Consider the following 22,047-nt stretch of genomic DNA (forward strand, 5'->3'; position numbering starts at 1 on the left):
GCTAGGAGGCCTATTACCCCAGCTCTGTAACTTGGCTGGGGGAGACCAGAGCTTCTGGTCCAGCAAGACAGGATGGTGGGGCACCCCACAAGCTCAGTGGCATGCCTAGCAATCCTGTGATCCACCCTGTCACATCTTTATCCTCCCAAAGGAGATAAATGGAGTTCCATGCCCACCCAAGTATTTCAGGCAATCCCCAAAACACTGAATTTGAAAATGAAAGGATCCCTGCCTTTGGCCACATTTTTTCCTTCACCACAGTTGCAGAACACAATGTGCTTTGTCCAGCAACCTCCACCCCAGAAGTGACTGCACTTCAATGATGCACTGAAGTACACAAAATACCTTAAAATATTTTCAAGTGAAATGGATTACAGAAATAATACAGCTCACATTTCTTCTGCCTCTCATATACTCCCCCCTCAACATCCGAGACCCCAAAATAGCAGACTCATTCTTCTGTCCAAACAGCAGTGTCACTAGTCAATTTTATTTGGAAAAAAAATCAGTTACAGAATATTTCTTGGGAATTTTGTTTCAAAACTTTTCACAACCGGAATTATTGTTCTTGTCTCGAGACGTACATTTTTTCCAATGTTATTTCAAAGTAAAAATAGAAAATTAAATAAACCTCCAACAAGTCTTAGTGGTTTACAAATCGGTATTGTGAATGCGAAAGATTAGCCCTGCCCTTCCTTTACCAAAGGCAATAGACAGTGTATTGCTTATAAATGCTAAAATGTTCCTCTTCAGGAACAAGGCATCTTTATTTTCCCTTAAGCTCGTGGTTAACATTTGGGAGCAGCGTAACCTAAGCCACCAGCAATTTCAAAGTCTTGGATAGGCATGTCCCACCGCCACTTCAGCGTGTGATGGCAGCTACCCTGCATCCATTAGCCCACAGCATCTCTACTACCCAACCCCCTACAAGAGCTGAACAGAGTTTAGAAAGAGGAGCAGTTTGCAGACAGATGGAAAAATCATTCGGAAAAAAAAATCTTGTTTATTTCCTTTTATTAACTTAAACTTTGGTAGCATTTGCAAGGTTCTTTTTTTCCTCATTTAAATTTTCAAACTCAAATACTGCCAAGGAAGCGCTTGACCTGCAGAAAAGCACAGGTGCGCTCATCAGAAAGAGTATGGTTTAACAGGCAGGCTGCCTTCCAAGCCAGCTACAGTAAGTGCTTAGAGACCTGGCTGGATAACAAAACCCCCACTCAGCCGTACAATTCAACCGGACAGCTTAAAAAAAAAAAAAAAAGACATTATAGAAAAGATTCCCAGATTGGAGTCTGCTCTACTTCTGCAATAGTTCCCAAATTCTTTAATGGCACAGAACGGTGTGTGGGGATGAGAGGGGGCATTCTTCTGAAAAAGCCAGCTATACACGACATAAGCAGTGGCAGCTGGATTGGTGTGCAGAAGCCAGCCATAGGTGGTGGGGGAGAAAAGCATGCTGAACTGCCTTGGGACACTGGGAAGTTAAAAATGCTGGCAAAGTACTAAACAATAGCTGGCGGATGCTCCAGACACCTCTTGCCCTTCGGAGGAGTTTGCAACGGGTTAGTGGGAAGCATGGCTCGAATAGGGTCCTTCCTTCCTGACAAAATTACGACTCAATTAAAAACAAGCTTATCACACCTGTGTATTAAAAATAGAGTTTAGACATAAACCAACATAAGCAAAACTCAGTAGGGGGCATAAAATTTGATATGAATTTCCCAATTTTAAATATACAGGCTAAAAAAAGTGAAAACTTCCATAGCAAGGTAGCCGTTTAAAGGAGAAGTGTCCTTGTGGGCAGGGGTTGCTGGGACAGTGATGGGAGGCAGGTGTACTACCATCCATGCGTACCGACTCCCTAAACGCATGGTGCTTCGCAGGCTTAATCAGTTAGTTGTCAGATGCGACCGAAGATTTTTTCCTCCCTCCCAAGAGGGATCAGAAAATCTTTCAGGAGAGAAATGAGAAAGGGGATGGAGAGGAAAGAAGGAAGACCTGTCTACATTCCCCCTCTCACAGCAGAGCTGGCACTCACCTCGTCAACAAGCACAAGGAGTAGCAAAAAGGTTAGAAAGTGTGGGGGATAGACTAGTTTTTACTCCTGGGTTTGTTATTTTGGTTGTTTAAAAGCAGTCTGAAGTTGCCAAGTGAATCCTCCCTCAGAGCAGAGTCAATTGGAGCTGGCTGTTGTCAGTGGGAAGGCCAGGCTGTCTGTCACTGGGGATGTAAAGAGACAGACAGCACTACTTTTTTGTTTCTCATTTTTGGGGGTGTGCGCGAGAGACTTGGGTGCTACATGAGGGGAGCCGGAGCCGTTCAGTCGCCAGCTTCGTTCTCTTCTGCTGTTTCCCCCGTGGTGGCATTCTCGGCGTTCTTAGATGCCTGCAGGAAAGAACCCACGGAGGGATAAGTGACTCTGCTTCTGAAGGGAGAACTGCTAATTCTGGAGACAACTCAGGGATGGGCAGGCCCACAGTACCCTGGGGTTGGCCAGCTTGCACTACTCCATTTGTTTCAGGGTCAACCTTCCCTTTCAAAGGCTGCCTGCATCTCCACACCGCACTCCCCAACTTGGTTAGCTTGGTGAGCACGGGGCACCTCTTCCCTTCCCACAGTCTCTCTGATGCTGGCACAAGTCTCTTGAAACTCTCCATCTTATCAATGCCAGTTGGTCAGATGTCTCAGCTGATCTAGTCCCTTCCAGAGCATAACTCTGCTTTGACACATCACTCCGCCTCCACCATAGTTACCCCCCTGCTGGGAGGGGAAGGGAGAGGGAGAGCAGCAGACTAGACTACGGTATGTGGAGACTAGCCCCATTAACACCACATGAGCTGGATCAGAATCCATCTCCCTCTTCCACAGCTGTAAGAGCTCTGCAAGGCTAAAAGGAGCCAAAATCATTTGGGGCTCCTGAGAAGCAGTTAACCCATATGTGTGAGACACAACCATTCTGAAGCGACAGCCACATTACCTTCTTTTTCTTCTTTTTCTGGGTTTTCCGGCTGGCGGAGCTTTGTAGCAGTGCCTAGGCAGAGGAAGAGAAGATAAACAGTGGGCCACTCTGAGTATAAAGGGAAATTCCGTCATCACAAAACATCTGGCCTCTGCCAGCCAGAGAGGAACAGCAGCACATCCTGGAGGGTTTGATCTGGGGAATGAGACTTGATCTGCGTACAGCTGAGCAGCACAACCTCTCTCAATCCCCCTTCCAGTGCAGGAAAGGAAGACGTGTGACCAAGCAGGTGTCATTTGCGGAGGATGCAGGAGATTTGCTGAGATCATGTTCCTGACATGACCCCCCTGAAACTGGACTGCAGCGTTCTGGAGGCAGGACAAGCTGCTCCTCTTTGCTTTAAATGCTGCTGCAGAGCAGCGCCTCAGAACCACGCCCCGAGAGAGCTTTCAGCCAGCTCCATCAGGCTTCAGAACCAGATGCTCAGCTTTCTCATCAAACCTGCCCTCCCCATTTCTGCAGAGCTTGGCCTGGTCCCTTTGCTTCTCTGGGCCTCTGTGCCCGTCGTGTTAAAAGCACAGCCCTGCCTTACAGGGAGTTCTAAGGATAAGTTCTGAGAAGATCAGGAGGTACCCTGATACTGCCACGATGGCAGCAGTATAAGCTCCGTACTCAGATGGGTCTCATTTTGAATCTCAGGTGATGTTAGATTTTCTTCCTTTCCTTACAGTCCTGCCCTTCTCCGTGACAGGAACCCTTTGGAAGAGTTTGGCTGAGATGCAACAAGACCAGTGTGGGGTGTCCTAATCTACTGATCCAAACAGCTTAGAGCAGCGGGGGGCAACCTGCAGCCCATCAGAGTTCTAGGTGTTGCCCACGAGACTGAGAACCACCCAGCACTCCGAGTGGGCTAGCAGAGAAAAGGGGACTGACCAATCTGCAGTCTGCTACCAAACCGCATGCCTCATGCCGCCCCCCCCGGTGAGTTAAGTTATGTCACTCAATGCACTTCAGGGAACCAAACCCCTCTCCTTGGACTGACCTTCAGTTCTGCATCCTGAACCTCAAACTCGGATTTGAAGAGCTCTGGCTCGAAGGGGCCGCAGGTTATCCTCATGGGACCGTTGGGCATCAAAAGCACTGTAAATTTGAACTGGGCAACGAATTCGCCTGTGAAGCAGGAATCAGAGTTAGAGTTGAGCTACACAGACGACGGTGGAACAGGGTGCACCCCAAAAGCCATGTTGCTTTCTAGTTGTTGCCTCTGCCTGGGACAATCCGTCAACTGCACCTGCAGTGTTTCAGTGAAGTCCCTCCCCCACTCAAGGCAGGCTCCTTCTGAGAAGAAGTATGTCCTCCAGTTTAATTTTTATGCAAACCACAATGGTGGCACTTCCATCACCACCTCCAGGAGATATCCCCCAAGGCCCAGCAGCACTCACAAGCAGGATTACTCTTATGCAAGTCCTGGCAGACAATGGGTTAAAAGCTACTTAGCAAACAAATCTCTTGGTTCATTCTGAACATGTGCATAGCACAACCCTCCAGGGACATGGCTGAAGTGGGAACATGTTATATCAGAGCTGGAGGGGAGGGGGACGGGGATCAGAAGTTGCTCTACCAGGCATTGTGCACTCCTGCAAGCCCCTTTCCCTCAAGGACTCACCTTCCTTTTCATAGAGGACATTGAAAGGCTGGAGCAGCTCGTGTTTGGCGCATTCCACTACCCCCATCCTGGCCTTCTTCTCATCCTCAAATGCCCTGCACAGAAAGGGGGAGAGACACAGACCTGAGTTTCTGCCTCTTGCGCTGAGCTCATGATCAAACTGACTCCCGTTTTCACAAGAGGCGAGCCAAACGACAGCGCCAACTGTGCTGCCTAGCTTCCTGCTGGGGGCTTGGCAGGGGATGTGACTTGGTCCCTCTCTGTTTAGAGGCCAGCCCTGCTGGGGTGTGCTGCTGGAGCAGGATGGCTGGCAGCAGGCGCACGGATGAAAGCTCAATAAGGAATGGAGATAAGCGAACGCAAGGCGTTAAGTTAGAACCCCCCAAAGCTTGGGCACAGAGGGAACATTATCCTGCGAAGTCACTTCCATTTGCTAACGTGCACATCCACCAAAAAAGGGCGCTTGGAACTACCCTGCATCCTGGCACAGCTTTCACTCCACTCTTTGTGCACATGACAGGACTGGTTCCTCAACCTCACACAAGGCACAGGAAGGTCTCAAACCCTCAGACTCCTGGTCGGGATGAAGCATTGAAGCCAATCATATCCTGTGCCTGCAACTTGTCCAGCTGCAGCCCATCCTGCCATAGCAGCACCCTCTGAGACACAGAAGCAGTCAAACCACTTTTTTGAAGTCAACAAACAGGGGATGGCTCCTGCCTGTCCCCTGATTCTGGGCTGATGGGGGCCACGAAGGGAAGGAGAGAGCATACCTGAGCGTAAATGGCATAGTGTCAAAGCGCCTCTCCACCTCACTGAAAAAGGCACGGGAGGTTTTCATTTTTAAGCCGTACTGCTTGGAGGGGTCCCTTTTGTAAATGGTAGTTCTCTGGCCAGCATCCTTGGCCTAAAAACACAAGCAAGACTCAAACACAGCCCACAGCTTGACTATCCAGGTGGACTGTAAGACTGAGTGCATGCTGGGAGCTTTGGGACCTCCACATCTACACACCTGAATATTCCCAGCCCTCACCGGAGGGGTCTCCGTTGTAGACCCAGGGAGACACAAGGAGGTGGAGTGACTGCATGCAGCAAGTGCTCCACAGCTGGAACCTGGCTCCCAATGCCACGTTCAGAGCAAGGGGCCATTGTGAAGTGCACATGGGCATAAAGCAACAACGCGCCAAAGGACACTCACCTTCCCTTCTCCAGTGCTGACAAGAACGTCAATGGCGTAAACTTCATGAACCTCAAACTCAGCTTTTTCATGGTCCTTCCTAGATGGGAGGGGTTTGGCAAGTGAGCAAAGTGAGAAGGGAAAATCCTCCTTGGCACAAAGATGGGGGAGGAGAGAGAGCTCAGTGATGGCACTTTATACTGCAATTAGAGGTACTGCAACAAACCAACACACAGGAGATAGAGCCCAGGGTCCATGGAAGTGTTTTGTAGCAGCCCTAGAGATCTGACAACCACCACTCAGGAAATTCTTTACTGCCCCAGGCCACGTCAATCAGTAAGACGGGAGGGTCTTTAAGTCACTTACACTCTGTTTACCCTCTGCACTTCACTCAACCTAGAACAGACTGGTCAGTTTCACTTCCAATATGTCCTGCATTCACTCAGTGTTAGAGAGTGTCCAGACTGCAGCTTCCGGATTGATTTTAATTGAAGATATTTTAAACACAATAACGAAGGTCCTTACAATGTAAGCAGTAGATGAGAGATTTTAAAAAACCACAAATCCTCAATGTTGGGTCTAAACAACCAGAGCATATCCTTAACAGAAAGAGATGAGCTGGTAGAAGGGAAAGAAATGAGATAACCCAAGATGTGACTGAAAATGGGAGCCCATGGGAACTAATCTAGCTGCTCTCAATCTAGTTCCAAGTGAACTCAAGCCCAGATAAAAGAAACCCGCTGCCACAATGGAAGTGATGGGCTACGTCAGAAGCCAAGGACTGATTTAGTGGTGGGGATACTTTCTAGTAAGACCAATGCACTGCACAGCTGCCAGCGAAAGGACCATCAGTCATTGCCTCTCAACCTGTGCTGTCAATGCAGAGTGTCAGAAAAACATGGAAGGCTCAGGACTAATGAACATTCAATATCCTACCCATTCAGGTACCAGAAGCCAGGAAGTAGAAAAAAAAAAAGTGAGTCTGACTATAGCGCTGCCCTCACATCCCCTTGCAATGGTGCTGAGAGGTCGTCACAATCCTGGAGGAGACTTACTTTTGCTGGTCTGTAGGGTTTTGGATGATAGTTTTCTCTCCATCGATCACGTGCTGTTTCAGTTGATGTGACAACATCCCTGCCAAGGTAAGAGACTCCATTAGCACCTCAGAACCGCAAACCAGCTGCATTAGTAACGTTCCAAGAACCTGCCCTTCAGCTTTCTGCCGGAAGGAGAACTGGAAAACTAAAATTTGTGACAGCGTGCCCTTCTACTGCCCCCTCCATCCAAGGATCTCAATTGGCTTCATTCAGTACTTTCACAGCTACACTGTGATCTAAGCAAATGGCCCCACTTTACAGGGGTAATTGTAGGTCTGAGGTATAGGCACAGACAGACTCTTCTGTACCACGTCCAACTCCCAGCACATTACTCACCATTAGGCCACATTGGTTCAACAGTAACTCCAGGCATACATGGCCTAAAATCATGCTGCATATGTTTTAAACAGGCCAACCTTCTTTTTGGTCTCTAGGCTGGGGCATCAGATACATAAGAACGTAAGAATGGCCATATTGGGTCAGACCAAAGGTCTTTCCAGCCCAGTATCCTGTCTGCTGACAGTGGCCAATGCCAGGTGTCCCAGAGGGAGTGAACTGAACAGGTAATGATCAAGCCATCTCTCTCCTGCCATCCATCTTCACCCTCTGACAAACAGAGGCTAGGGACACCATTCCTTACCCATGCTGGCTAATAGCCAGTAATGGACTTAACCTCCATGAATTTATCTAGTTCTCTTTTAAACCCTGTTATAGTCCTAGCCTTCACAACTTCCTCAGGCAAGGAGTTCCACAGGTTGACTGTGCGCTGTGGGAAGAACAACTTCCTTTTATTTGTTTTAAACCTGCTGCCCATTAATTTCATTTGGTGGCCCCTAGTTCTTCTATTATGGGAACAAGTAAATAACTTTCCTTATTTACTTTCTCCACACCACTCATAATTTTATATACCTCTATCATATCCCCCCTTAGTCTCCTCTTTTCCAAGTTGAAAAGTCCTAGTCTCTTTAATCTCTCCTCACATGGGACCCATTCCAAACTCCTAATCATTTTAGTTGCCCTTTTCTAATACTAGTATCTTTTTTGAAATGGAGACCACATCTTTATGCAGTATTAAAGATGTGGGCATACCATGGATTTATATAAGGGCAATAAGATATTCTCCATCTTATTCTCTATCCCTTTTTTAATGATTCCTAACATCCTGTTTGCTTTGACTGCCGCTGCACACTGCGTGAACGTCTTCAGTAAAGTATCCACGATGACTCCAAGATCTCTTTCCTGATTAGCTGTAGCTAAATTAGCCCCCATCATATTGTATGTATAGTTGGGGTTATTTTTTCCAATGTGCATTACTTTATATTTCTCCACATTACATTTCATTTGCCATTTTGTTGCCCATTCACTTAGTTTTGTGAGATCTTTTTGAAGTTCTTCACAGTCTGCTTTGGTCTTAACTATCTTGAGCAGTTTAGTATCGTCTGCAAACTTTGCCACCTCACTGCTTACTCCTTTCTCCAGATCATTTTTGAATAAGTTGAATAGGATTGATCCTAGGGCTGACCCTTGGGGAACACCACTAGTTACCCCTCTCCATTCTGAAAATTGACCATTTATTCCTACCCTTTGTTTCCTGTCTTTTAACCAGTTTTCAGTCCACAAAAGGATCTTCCCTCTTATCCCATGACAACTTAATTTACATAAGAGCCTTTGGTGAGGGACCTTGTCAAAGGCTTTTTGGAAATCTAAGAACACTGTATCTACTCGATCCCCCTTGTCCACGTTTGTTGACCCGTTCAAAGAACTCTAACATATTAGTAAGACATGATTTCCCTTTACAGAAACCATGTTGACTTTTCCCCAACAAATTATGTTCTTCTATGTGTCTGACGATTTTATTCTTTATTATTGTTTCAACTAATTTGCCCTGCACTGATGTTAGCTACCAGGAGAATCAGCAGTTACGTGGGGATTACTGGCACTCTATGTCTCTAAATCAATGTTTCTGAACGAGTGGTACGAGTACCCTTAGGGGTACTTGACAGCAGTCTGGGGGGTACATCAACGCAACTGACATTTGGAGAAAACAGATTTCTTGTTTTAAGTTTTACAGCGCTTTATTATTTGTGTACTTTTTACACCCAAAAAATTTCATCGCCTGCCCGGCTACGATTAAGTTGTTTAAACAAATGTGTTGCAATGACAAAAAAAATGTGTGTGTCTGAAAACTGTAGGTACTGGTAGTACTTATATTTTTTTTTAAAAGGGGTACTTTATTTTTTTAAAAAAAAAAGGATTAAGAAACACTGCTCTAAATGATACATTCTTGAGTGTCTCCAGGGATGCATGGAGGCAGAAGTATTTTTGCCAGTGCTTCGATGAGTTATGTGCTCCCTGCAGTCTAGTTAATGGGCATTCAGCACATATTCCCCGTCTGCTTTGCATCTTACAATTCAGGTTCATTGAGAAAAGCGAGAAGGCCATTCTCAATCGTCTTCTCGAGTCACCAGCCACAGCAAGGAAATTAACGTGTCTCCATTTTGGAAAGACTGGCCAGTGGTGGCACAGCTCACAGCCGAGGCAGAAAACAGCTTCATTTGTTTTCATAAACTGGATCCTTATGCTACTGCCAGTGGCTGCATAATTACGGCACCCGACTGTTTCCAAAACAGTGGCTGCTTAAACTCCCTTGACAGCATGAGAAGCCGCCTCCTCACTGCAGCTGAGGTGATATTTTTCTCCCAGAGAGTGGAGCAAAGCATTGGCAAGACCTACAGAACATCCCACGTAACAAACAGCCCAGGCGTGGAACTGCAGCTCTCTGCAGCCAAGCTGAGAGAACAAGCCTGCTACAGTCTGTCATGGGATTTAACTGATTAGGGGCGGCAGGATTTGTTGCTGAAGTAACTGATGGCCACACCACTGCATGAGCAAACAGGGTAACAGAACCTGTACAGACCACAAAAGCTGTGTTTATAATTTTGCTAGATAATTGTCCATGTTTACATTAAACATTTGCTTTCAGTTCTCTCAGTTTAAATGTTCAGTTGCTGGAGTTTACAGTGAGGTCAGATTCCATTTAACGATGATTAAAAACAAAGCTTATTAACCACTAAACCACAAATTTGCCAACATCACATATCCAAACACACAAAGCAACTGTCCTGAAACCAAACTCTTCAGTCAGAGATCTCCAGCATGTGGGAAAAACAGGGGGAAGGGGAAGAGAAGGCGGAGTCAGGCCCAGGTCAAACCTCATGGGGTGGGGGAGAACCACCCAGCCCCTCTCTGCTCTTCTGTCCCAGGACAGCCCTCAGTCTTGGGCTCCCTTCCTCCTGTCCATGCTGCCCCCCACCCCAACGTGGCCCTGCTTCCAGTTATGGGGTTGGGGGGGAGGTGCACAAAGACGTGGAACAGTTAAACACAGATGAGAACTGTGAATTCAGCTCCCAGGGGTCTTTTCAAACATTATGGTCTGATTTGTCAACAACGCTTCCCAAGGCAGCTTCCCACTCTTCAATTCAGAAGTGAGAAAACGTCATCCAGTGACCAGACTGAAGGGAGCCTTGCGTCAATTCGTAAACATCCCTATGACACGTAAGGGCAAACTGGAGGATCGAGGTTAAATGACTTCTGCTAGGTCTCAGGGGAGCAGGCTTGGGGAGAGTGCACCAGAGCATTCATCTGTGACTTCCACGGCTTCTGTGACAGACCTATTCAAGCATTAAAAGGTTTCGAACTGAGGAGAGCAGGGCTCCCTGGATAGCTTAAGAGAACCTTTCCTTCTCCTCTGGGTGTCAACTGCTCTGAGCTCAGCAAGGCCTTACCTTCAATCGGCGTGCAGTTAAACGAGTGGGATATTTTGTTCCAGGCGTCTGTCACTTGTGTGTTCTGTGGGAGTAAGAAGGCATAAGAACAAGTCAAGGATCTAAAAATTCAAGCCACAGACACACAAGGGATCCGCACTCTGCAATGAAAGCAGCGTGTTCTCTAACTGAAAGGCACCTGCAACACTCCTAACATTTAGGGAGCTAAAACATTTGCTGGTTTTGTGTTTATTTCATACCTGAAAAAAGGACAAGCTAACTGTAACAATACAGATCCAGAAGAAAATCAAGGTATGTTTTGTGCTATGGCAGCAATTCAAAGTCCCCATGGTGCTAGGCACTGTGCACACACACTGTAGGAGGCAGAGCCTAAGCAACAGTGCAAATACGACCAGGATCAACTAAGCTAGGAAGAAAAGACTGGAGCGTTATCCTCACCAGAAGAAAGCTAAAGCCCAGAAAGATTATAACATCTCAGAACTGCAAGGAACCTCGAGAGGTCATCAAGTCCAGATGGCAAGAACAAGGACGACCTAGACTAGTGGTGGGCTGGCTACCTGTGGCCAATCAGGGCTCTGTGTGTGGCCCGTGAAACATTTTGTTTACCGTTGACCACGTGAAGGGTTGCCAGATTCTGCTCATTTCTATGTATTTTTCCTACCAGTATTACTGAGGTGACAGGCACGTAAAGCAAGGGCATGTGAAGAGAGATGCATGCTGAGTGCACACAATGTTGATTGAGAGAGGTGTGCAGTTCCTCAAAGAGCTGCTACAGGTTAACTGGCACAGTACTGTATCCCGGGAGACCATCTTGGTTACAACCTCACGGCCCAGTGAGATGAAGAAGGGCGACTCACTCACTACGTTGTCCATCACGGATCTAGACCATCCCTGCCAAGTGTGTGTCTAACCTGTTCTTAAGCATCTCCAATGATGGAGATTCCACAACTTCCCTAGGTAATTTATTCCAGTACTTAACCACCCTGACAGAAGTTTTCCTAAACCTCCCTTGCTGCAATTTAAGCCCATTGCTTCTTGTCCTAGAGGTTAAGGAGAATAATTTCTCCCACTCTTTGTTACAAACTTTTAGGTACAGGCAGTCCCCGGGTTATGTCCGTCTGACTTACATCGGATCCCTACTTAAGAACGGGGTGAGGGAACCCCGAACTAGCTGCGACCCCCCCAGCAGACCACCAAGAGGCGCCGCGGTGGTCCCGCCGCCTGCGTCCTCCGCGGCAAGAAAAGCCGCTCCGCGTCTCCGTCTGCTGGGGGGGCACAGCTAGTGCGTCCCTACCCCCCCCCCCAGAAGACCAGGCTTTTCTCCCTGCTGGTCAGTTTCAGCAGCGGCTGACTTGGGGACACCTGGGGCAGAGCAGCTTGGGTGCTGCCGGGTTGGTCCCGCCGCGCCAAGTGTTGGCGCTACCAGACCAACCCAGCAGCACTCCAGCTGCTCTGCCCCAGGCGTGTCCGATTCAGCCGCTGCTGGTCAGTTTCAACAGCAGCTGAATCTGAATGCCTGGGACAGAGCAGCTGAGGTGCTGCCGGGTTGGTCCCCGCAGCGCCGCACCTTGGCGCTGCGGGGACCAACCTGGCAGCACCCCAGCTGCTCTGTCCCAGGTGTCCCCAAGTCAGCTGCTGCTGAAACTGATCAGCGGCTGATTCCAGGAAGACCGGGGCAAAGCAGCTCTGCCTCGGGCTTCCTGTAGTCAGCCGCTGGTCAGTTTCAGCAGCGGCTGAATCGGGGACACCTGGGGTACAATACAAATTCCGACTTACATACAAATTCAACTTAAGAACAAACCTACAGTCCCTATCTTGTACGTAACCCGGGGACTGCCTGTACTTGAAAGTTATGTCCTCTCAGTCTTCTCTTTTCCAAACAAACAATCCCAATGGTTTCAATCGTCCCTCAGAGTCACAGTTCCCACTAAGGTGCACGCCTGCATGGCAGCGCACAAAAAAATTCTTCCCCCACCCACCTTTTCTGGAGAGCCGCATGGCAGGCAGCTGCTCAGGTGGGAGGGACTCGCTGAGATGGTGTGATGGGGGAACGGCTAGGGCAGGGGGCCAGGGCTGCCATGTAGCGGTGGGGCCGGGCCGGGAACGGGACCTGTCGCACGGTGGTGGTGTTTCTGCTCCAGCAGTCAGGAACATGCATGTGCTAATAAATTGGGTGTGCCACCGTGGCACACATCCAAACAAGTGCACATGACCTCAATATTGGTACACAAGCCAAAACTCACTCTGCTCATGGTTGGAAAATCTTAGAGGGAACACTGCTCATTGGTCATGTTGTCTAGATCTTTAATCTTTTTTATTGCTCTTCTCTGGACTTTCTCTTATTTGTCCACATCTTTCCTGAAATGTGGTGCCCAGAACTGGACACAGAACTCCACTTGAGGCCTAATCAGTGCAGAGTAGAGTAGAGTAGAATTACTTATGTCTTGTTTACAACACTTTGCTAACAGGGCCCAGAATGAGGTTTGCTTTTTTGATTAATTCATTTTCCACAGGTCAAACCTGGGGGATGTGGAAAAATGAACAAAAGGAAAAAGTCAACAGTGTTTGACAAGTGTGAACCCAAGGACAGAGGTGTGGTTTAGGGCCCCAAGGGAGGATGGTTATGAGCAGAGCTCGACAAATCACTGAATCTACTCGCCTGTGGCAAGTAGATTTCAGCTGGTCACCCCGGTCATCGGTGGCGCGTGCATGCACAATGCGGGTCTTGCGCATGCGCAATGTGGGGCTGGCAAGTAGGTTTTGCCGTCATTTGTCAAGCCCTGGTTATGAGGAATAGCCAGGAAATCAAGAAAGAGAAATTTACGCTGAATGAGGGAACATTCCCAATGTGAGATCTATAAACCAAGAGCAAACCCCATAGCTCTTGTATTTAAACGGCAAGCCCCCTGGGGCAGGGACCACTTTTTTGTTCCATTTGTACAGCACCAAGCATTAGGTCTGGGTCTATGTTCAGTGCTCCCAAGCGCTGTGGTCATAAAAATAAATATGCAAAGGACAACAGTGCCCAGAGATTGGATGGGCTAGATCTGACCTAGGTCTTTTGCCATCTACAAGTTCTTCTCCTCAGTTTGATGGAAAGTAACAGTTTCTTACTGGATAAACACAGCCTTTCTACTGAGATTAAAACATAGCAAGGCATGCCCATTGACCTCAGACACTGGGCCGCCCCAGGAGTGAATTCCAAGATGCAACCCCTGTGAAGGAGAACTGCAGAAGCCAGGCTATTCCTTGGATACCTCGGGTTTCAGGCCTGATTGTAGAGTGAAACCTCTGTACGTCCAACATATCTGCAAAACCTACCAAGATGCAGGTCACTAATCACTCCCTCCGGCTCTCTTGCTTACCATGCCTCAAACTGAAAAGAAAGCCACCAACCCTGTGAAACAAGGTTTATCTGTTCCTTCCCGAAAGGCATGTGACCATGTGATCAGCTGCCAGTGACTTTTAACACTTAAAAAAAAAAAAAAGAGCTAAGAGCGCTGAGCTGCGTTTAAAGGGACAACATGCAGCAATACCAAGCAATGTTCCCTCTAATCTTTTCCATCCATATGTGGATTTTTTCCATCCATCTGCTGAATTACGTGCACCAAGGCATGTGCAAATGTGCACCACTGTTAAAAAAAAAATAACTGGGTGCTCTGCTAATCAAATGGGCAGCATTTGAATTTTTCTTGAGCAGCCCTATAGGCGCAGCTCATAGTGAACGCAGATTCCAAGTCCTTGTGTAATGACAGCTTGTTCCTAAGCAAAGCTCCAATACAGCGAACACTGCGTCCAGCATTAAAGCCACAGCAGCGCACTCTGCATGGCTCCAGTGCTCACCTCGCCAGCTTTCCACCCCGCCAGAGGGCATGGTTTTCTAGTTCTACACGTATACGGCCACAGGGTCTGTGTTGCATTCTTAGGCCCCTAGATACATCAATCCATTCTCACCTGGTTTCCGGGTTTTACCAAGCGCAGGGCAGCTTCGGCACAGAGGTGAGCCGCCTTGACGACATCAGCTTTACGACCCGTCACTGGGGTTTCCTGGAAAAAGTTGGCTGCTTTTGAAATGTGTATTTTCTCCCCTTTCTAGGATGAACTCTGTGTTAGTGGGAGCTCCTAGCCTGACCCCAATACTGAAATCCCCCACCCGTAGCAGGGCAGGGCGCCCTTGAACCCCAAGCTAAGCATGGAACAGAGCAGAGGATAGAGGAGTTCAAACTTCCAAGCCTACTCAGTCATCTCTGCTCTGTCTCACAGGGGCCAGCCCCTGACAGTTGCAAATGAAATACATTTAAAAACTGAAATGTAAACAGAAGAGTTACAGGCAGGAACACTGTCTGTGTCTGCCAGAACCACGCAGAACAAAGCCCTAGAAAATGTTGTTTAGCAGGCAGGGATATGGACTCAGCGAGCTCTCAGGGCTCTTTTCCAGCTTTCTTTTCTATTGTCTAGCTCTTCTGACAAGTGCAACATGTTCATGTGAGAACGGCTGCCCCCAGGATTCAAAACAGCCTCCTCCAAAGGCTACAGGTAAAAAAAAGCAAGTTTAAAATTCTGTTTACATGACAAGTGTATTCAATTTGTAGAGTTTTCCCTAGGTGGCAAGTCTCTTGAAAGCAATTTGCGTAGGTGACTTCCCAACGCCATGACAGATGGGCTGTGCTACATTTCGTAAGCTCCAAACACACCCCAGGTCTATACACATCACAGTGCCCCGGCTTACATACAGACACTTGCAAGCCAGTCTGCTGCAAGTTCAGGCAGGAGAAGCGTGTAGTGCAGTCTGGGTCTTGAGGCCAGTCTAACTTGCTGTACACGTCACCTGAGCTCAGAGCTGCAAAGGTGAACACAGCAACTTCCTGGGGTAGCAGAAGGAACATGGTTCTCTTCCTTTGCCAGCAGGGTACAGCAAGCCCAGTTTGACAGGTCTGCTCCAAGCACCCAGGATACCCGTCCCCTCAGACTTTCATCACAGAGCAGCTCAGCTAGTAGTTGATTTGTTTCCCCTGTTCAAACAGTTCAGCATCCCACGTTTTACTAGGTGATTGGTGGTTGTCTTTAAACACAGTTTCTGTTAATGTTCCTCCAAACTCAGCAGTGCAGACTTCTGCTCTGCTGCCAACATCAGGTGCTCTCTGCAACCAGGGGCACTCAAGCATGGGCTTTTATATCCTGCCTTTGCTGAACCTCGCCTGATCTGAAAGTGGCGTGGGAGAGATCTCCGTTCAAGCCACATGCAAGAAACCTACCTTTGCTGCATTGACGATAAAACTGTGCGCTACATTCGCTATGAAACCATCCACATGGACTCCCAGGTCACTGATACAAAGAGAAAAAACAGGATTAAGTTGCAGGCAGGGCCTTGTGGCTCAGGACACTTCTGTATAACCTCTCGACACATGAGAGGAACAGAGTATGTTTCAAATGCATCACTTGCCTCGCCAATACTTCCTAAAGTTAGCCAGTTTTAAATGGAAGCAGCAGAGGCCAGACGCCAACATTTAACTCACAAGAAACATAGCTCAGAGACTTACATCTTGACCAAGTCTCCGTCTTTGAGGATATAATCCTGGTCACTCTTCAAGGGGGAGAAGTGACAGACACAGTTATTAACCGATATACTCGTCGGGAAGGCAATACCTATGAACAAATGGAATACTGGTGAGATCCCGCCTGTGCCTGAAATCTGTGCACAATGCAGAGCTATTGACCCTGCTGCCAGACCGCTACAGGGCCTCAAAGCGGGCAGCAACCCATGTTCCATCACAGAAAACAAACTATCTGGACTTGGGTCCAAATGCACATGTGATTCAAAGCCTCAAATTGCTGCGCATGAGTCTGGTTTGTCTGTTGCACCTAAGGAAATATACAAGAGCTGCACCACCTCAGCTCACTCAAGCTAAGCTGTGCCCGTCTGTGCCCAAAGAGATCAAGGGGCAAGGAATTCTTACACTGTAATGCATTACACAAGAGCATTACTGCTAGGGATCATAGTACTGCTGGAGGTGCCATCTTTCAGATGAGATGCAAAATCATTGCCCTGATCACTTGCAGTCATTAAAGATCCAACCCAACAAATTATATTTGGAATAACTAGAACTCCCCCTTGCAGCTCTCTTGAATATTTGGTTTTACCTCCTGTCAAAACTTGACAACAGGGCACACATCGACGTCTAGAAGTGACAGATATTTGTGAAATTCATTTAGCCTGCATATACACTAAACTCTCTGGAGTCTTTCAGGGAGAAAGCCACTAGGCAAAATCAGCATTTGATTACTATAAACTCAGGCATCTAACTTGAACTTGAGTAAAACAAGTCAGCTCTAGACGAACCCGTCTCTTGATCAATTGTTTTTAAACTGTCCCTAATTGATGCTTTAATTGCTTACATGATACGTGAATGGGGAGACAAGGAATACATTAGAACAAATAGAGTGCTCTCAAGAGTAGTACTCTGCTGATTTGGAGCAAGTGAAACTGCAAAACTAAAGAGGTCAGCAGTTCTCATGACATACAAGCAGGGCTGGACTAAGTGGTGGGCTAGCTGGGCAGCTGGGGGCGCCGGCTCCCGGTGGGCTGCAGTGGCCACCCGGGGCAGAGGCCATGTTAACCACCGCAGCACTGGCCAGTAGCGCCCTTCCCCCTGCGGCCGCAGGGCCCTGCACGACCAGGTGCAGCCCGCCCTGGGCGGCCCCAGGCTGCGCGCCATCGGCGGTGGCCGGGCCGAATGGGCAGCGCATGCGCCATGCATCCACCCACGCGCCCCATGGGCGGGCCCGTGCATGCGTCGTGCGCCCGGAGGCGGGGCCGCACGTCCTAGGGGCGGGCCCACACGTGTGCTGTGCGCCTGGAGGCAGAGCCGTGCGCCCCGGGGCGCCAAAATGGCTCAGGCCAGCCCTGCATACAAGTGAGGAGACAACATATCAATTGAGACCACAAGGTAATAAAGTTGAGGGTCCAAGCACAAGTAAGGAAACCACAAATTTCAAAATTCTTACCTCAACTCTGCCAACGACTAGTTGGCTTATATTTGGGGGCAAATCTAAGCCTGCCAGCTGAGGAGACTGAGAAGGACTGCTGAATGGCATACAATATTAGCCCTTGGTACTTGACAATGATTTTTTTAGGCATTGTTTTGTGCTCTTTGGCCAAAAACCAGAAGAAACATCTGTTGCGTCTCTCAGCATCAGACCAACTCCAGCCTAGGCAGACAAATATGGACAAACCTCATCCAAATCAATCATCTCTCTCTGAAGAGACAGATACTTCAAGTACCCAGGCCCCAGAACCATGAAGCTCACCATGGCTCTTTATGCAGCCACGGAAATCTTGTGAAAATTACTAGACTAGGAAGTAGAGTGGGTCTTATTAGAGACAGGATATTTGTTTCCAAAACAAATCTAGATTGTCTGAATTGGTGTAGTTAATTCAAGCATGAAACTCAAACTAACCAGTGCTGCATGGTAGCTGCTGTAGACTGTTCCTTAGCAGAATATTTGAATTTGGGGAGGGCTGTGGCAGTAATAAGCATAATTACTTCAGCTCTCAGAAAGCAATCTTCATTATGCATCTCAGTATTTTCACTGCATGGTGTCATGTAAACAAACAGAAAAGGAAAAAGAGCCCAGCGTTGAAAAAGGAACCCTTGAAACTGTACTTTACCTTTTTTCATTTCTTTCTCCTTCTTGAAGATTTTGCCAGTCTCTTCCATGATCATGGCATCCCCCTTCTCACACAGGCTGAGAACAGAGCCTCCAGATTTAGTTGCTTCAACCACTGCACGCAGGACCCCTGGGTTCAAACACATAGCGTTGATGAATTGGAAATGGATGTGTTAATTAAAAAACAACCAATAGCTTTGAAAGAGCCCCTTCATACATGACAAAACTGCAGTAGGAAGGTGTTTTAATTAAATTAGGGTGAAAAGTTGAACCACCAAGCAAGTACATCAAATGTGCACACATCAGACTTTTTTAAAATAAAACTGGCATCCATTGGCTGTCCTGACTCAAGAAATCCAGCAAGCACTACCTTCCTGTGATTGCAAGCACCTGGGAACAAGCACACCGACTAGGCCCATGAAGTGTTGAACTGTAGGTGTCCTTGAAATCTCAAACACCTGTCCACTTCCACCTACACAGACAGCAGGGTCTGTTTACTAGAGAGTCAAGTGGAAGCAGCACTGTTCTCCCACATTCCTTCCCTTCAGAAGCCAGGGCTACAGAAAGAGGTTCAAAATTGATCCAGGAGACTCTGTGTGTCATATATCAGAGGAACAAGGGCTGCTATTGTGGGTTTCAAGGACTATTAAATATAATTTCTCATTGAGACAGGTCACTTGGCATCAGAGCTGGCAACAGTACAGCTAAGCTACCTACCTATGCGAGTCTTACACTTTGCAGCCACTTTTCGCTTGCAGTTGCACATAAAAGCATTTCAGAACTAATGTTTGGCTTCCCTTCATTCTTCCTTACACATCTACACCTTGTGCCGCATCAGGCATTACAGAACATTCTATTCTCTAGTCACAATATGATGCACGGATCTGGTTTGGAGGTATTAAAGTTTTGTTGCTTTTAGAGAGCTTTAAAGGGCTGTGTCAGGATGTTGAGATTCCATTGCAGAATACAAGGTACGTTTCTATTTTATAAATAGTTAGAAAATATTTGATGCATGGGGCTGTTGTTGAAGTATTCCAGCATCACATCTGTGCACAAAACTTGACTGCCTCACAAAAGCGCCAGGGAAGTTCCCAGGATTATTTGAGGGAGAACAAGCGCAGGTTTGCACTTTAGTCAACAGTCAGCAGGTACAGGCACTGGGAGGCACAGCTTTCCAGATCTACAAAAAGTCTCAAGAGGGGCGTGTTAGCCTGTAATTAAAAAAAGACTTAAAAACAACAATGGTCCTGTAGCATCACTTAACCTCTGGGCTTTATTTCCCCCTCTTCTAACAAAGGGGGATAATTCTTATCTATTTCATACAGGAATTGTGAAGCTTACAATTTTGTAAAGTGTGTTTAGATCCCTAGATAAAAGGCATTTGCTCAAAAAATCTCTCCCCCATGTAGGAGAAATTGGGCTAAAGAGCCTACCTAATGAATTAAGTTAAAAAAATCACCCTATTTCCCCATACAATCACCTTTCCATGCACTACATAAACTGTGAATTTAGAAGTGGGTTTTTAAAGTTATCTACAAACCATCACAAACCCAGAGTTTGCATATGCCATCATGCGAATGGGCAGCTTGAAAATGTGAAGTGTTAAAATTCACACAGGAGTAAAACAAGCAGCAATCAATATCCATTAGGGAATGGGAAAGTTACAAACCAGTTTAATAGCACTGGGCAAAGAATATCTATTAACTGTACTTTGTACTTACACAGTCCCTCATTCCATGAATTAAAAGCACTTTACATCATTAAATACATGTACTACACTGTCAAGAAATCAAGAGATTTTTAGCACCCCCAGGAAAATTTAAAACCTTGCCACTCTTTTGGATTTAGAATATTTTACACCTATGACATACAGAAAAATACTGATGCATCTGACGAAGTGGGCTCCAGCCCATGAAAGCTTAACCCCAAATAAATGTGTTCGTCTTTAGGTGTCACAGGACCCCTCACTGATTTTACAGAAAAATACTCTGATCATTTTTTACTTTCCCATGAGGCATATCCCCTACACACCATTAAAACTGCAGGACTCTTAGTCTGTATCTCAGTGCTTGTAAGCATCCCAACAGGACAGAGTTTACACCTGACTGGTGAGAACCCTGTTTGCAGGCCCCCTTGCCCAATCTACTAAAAATGAGCCCTCTCCCCATGCCATGAGAGCTTCAGGTTGACCCTGTTTTCAGAAGGGTTATTAAATACACTCATTACTCCTGGCCTCCATGAAATGCCAGTGGCACCCCAAGAGAAGTCCAGGGCGATTTTTAACCAGCTGTCACTTTCCTGGAGTTACTAGTTGCCACCATTAATGATAAAGCAAAAATATCAGAAGGAAGAGGCAGAAGCGGATTTAAAAACACAAACTGATTTCGCTGCGCCTTGGGGGCCCCGGCTCGGGCCGACTCTCCCCAGACAGGCTCCGCTGACTGCGGGGCCACAGGCAGGGCCCCCCCCCCCAGGGCCCCCGCTGCCTCCCAGCCCGCCCCGGCCGAGGGGGCAGGAGCGAGAGCAGCGAACAAAAGGTAAAGCCCATGTGGGAGGAAGCTGGCGGCGTGCGGGAGCCGCACATGGCAAAGGCGCCGCCGGGCCATGTGGCTGCACCGCCGGGCCGGGGCACGGCGCCTGGCGGCTCCGGGGGGGGGGCTACACCCCCCCACGCACCCACACGGGCCTGGGGGGGGAGTAGATCCCCCTGGGCACCCCGCTCTGCTGGGGGGGGGATGTGCCCGGGGTGCCCAGGCGCTGGAGAAGGTCTCGGTCCTGCTGGGGGGGGGGGGGGGGCTTTGCCAGTGGGGACCCCCCCGGGCACCGTGGGGGAGGGGGGAGGGGACGGGAGAGAAGCTCAGGCCACCCCCAGAGGGGTGCCCCCCCCTCCACGCCCCCTACCCGAGGGGACCAGCGCTGCCCAGATCCCGCCCTAGACCCCCAGGCCCGAGCCAGCCCCCCCCCCCCAGGCCCCGCCTCGGCCCCCCCTCAGGCCCCGCCTCGGCCCCCCCCTCAGGCCCCCCCCCGCACTCACGGTTGGCGATGTCGCCCCCCATCTTGTACTTGGTCACCACCAGGTCCTCGGCGATGGTCAGCTCGGCCGCCTCCTCCTCGCCCGACATGGTGGCGCCGCCCGGCCCGGCCTGGCCTCGCCCCGCGCTGGAACCGCCGCCGAGTGAGGAGAGACCCGGCCGGAGCGAGCGAGCCGCAGAGAGCGCGGGCTCCGCGCGGGGCACGCTGGGCAGGCGAGTCCCCGCCCCGCTCCGCCGCCGGACTACGACTCCCGGCAGGCGCCGCGCGGAGGCCGCCCCGCCGCATGGAGGACCACAGCTCCCGGCATACGGCGCGCCCGGGAGCTCTCGCGAGAGCTGGGGCCGAGGGGCGCTTCCCGCGATGGCGGGCGGGAGGGGCGGGGCGCAGTGCACACTGGGAATTGTAGGCTGGGGGGGTGGACTTACTCAACTTCCAAGGGGGTTTGAACTACAAGTCGCAGGGAGCTGAGGAGCCCTAGGCAGTGGGGGGGGCTCGGTGGGGAGGGATACAAGGGACACCCCCCCAAGGGGGAGAGGACTATAGTGGGGGGTACCCACGTGGGAGGGGAGTACCCTGGGGGCACCCCCTAAGGAGCTGGGGGAACCCAGGGTGCTTGCTATGGGGAGGGGTCTCACCCAGGTTACCCCCAACTAAGGTCTGGA

At 48.7% G+C, this 22,047-nt stretch overlaps 1 protein-coding gene across 1 annotated transcript; it reads right to left on the reverse strand.

Annotated features, from left to right (window-relative positions):
- Positions 1-469: 469 nt before the first annotated feature.
- PA2G4 (proliferation-associated 2G4) lies at positions 470-21,612 on the reverse strand. The gene is made up of 13 exons (XM_075901915.1): positions 21,387-21,612; positions 18,354-18,482; positions 16,225-16,330; positions 15,940-16,009; positions 14,639-14,731; positions 10,685-10,748; positions 6,858-6,936; positions 5,824-5,902; positions 5,399-5,532; positions 4,626-4,720; positions 4,002-4,129; positions 2,978-3,031; positions 470-2,385 (listed from the first exon to the last, which is right to left on the reverse strand). The coding sequence occupies exons 1-13, from the start codon at positions 21,472-21,474 to the stop codon at positions 2,320-2,322; spliced, it is 1,185 nt and encodes a 394-aa protein (XP_075758030.1). The 5' UTR covers positions 21,475-21,612; the 3' UTR covers positions 470-2,319.
- Between the last annotated feature and the right edge of the window lie 435 nt (positions 21,613-22,047).

Source organism: Pelodiscus sinensis, chromosome 19, assembly GCF_049634645.1.
Source record: "Pelodiscus sinensis isolate JC-2024 chromosome 19, ASM4963464v1, whole genome shotgun sequence".
NCBI classification, from domain to species: Eukaryota; Metazoa; Chordata; order Testudines; family Trionychidae; genus Pelodiscus; species Pelodiscus sinensis.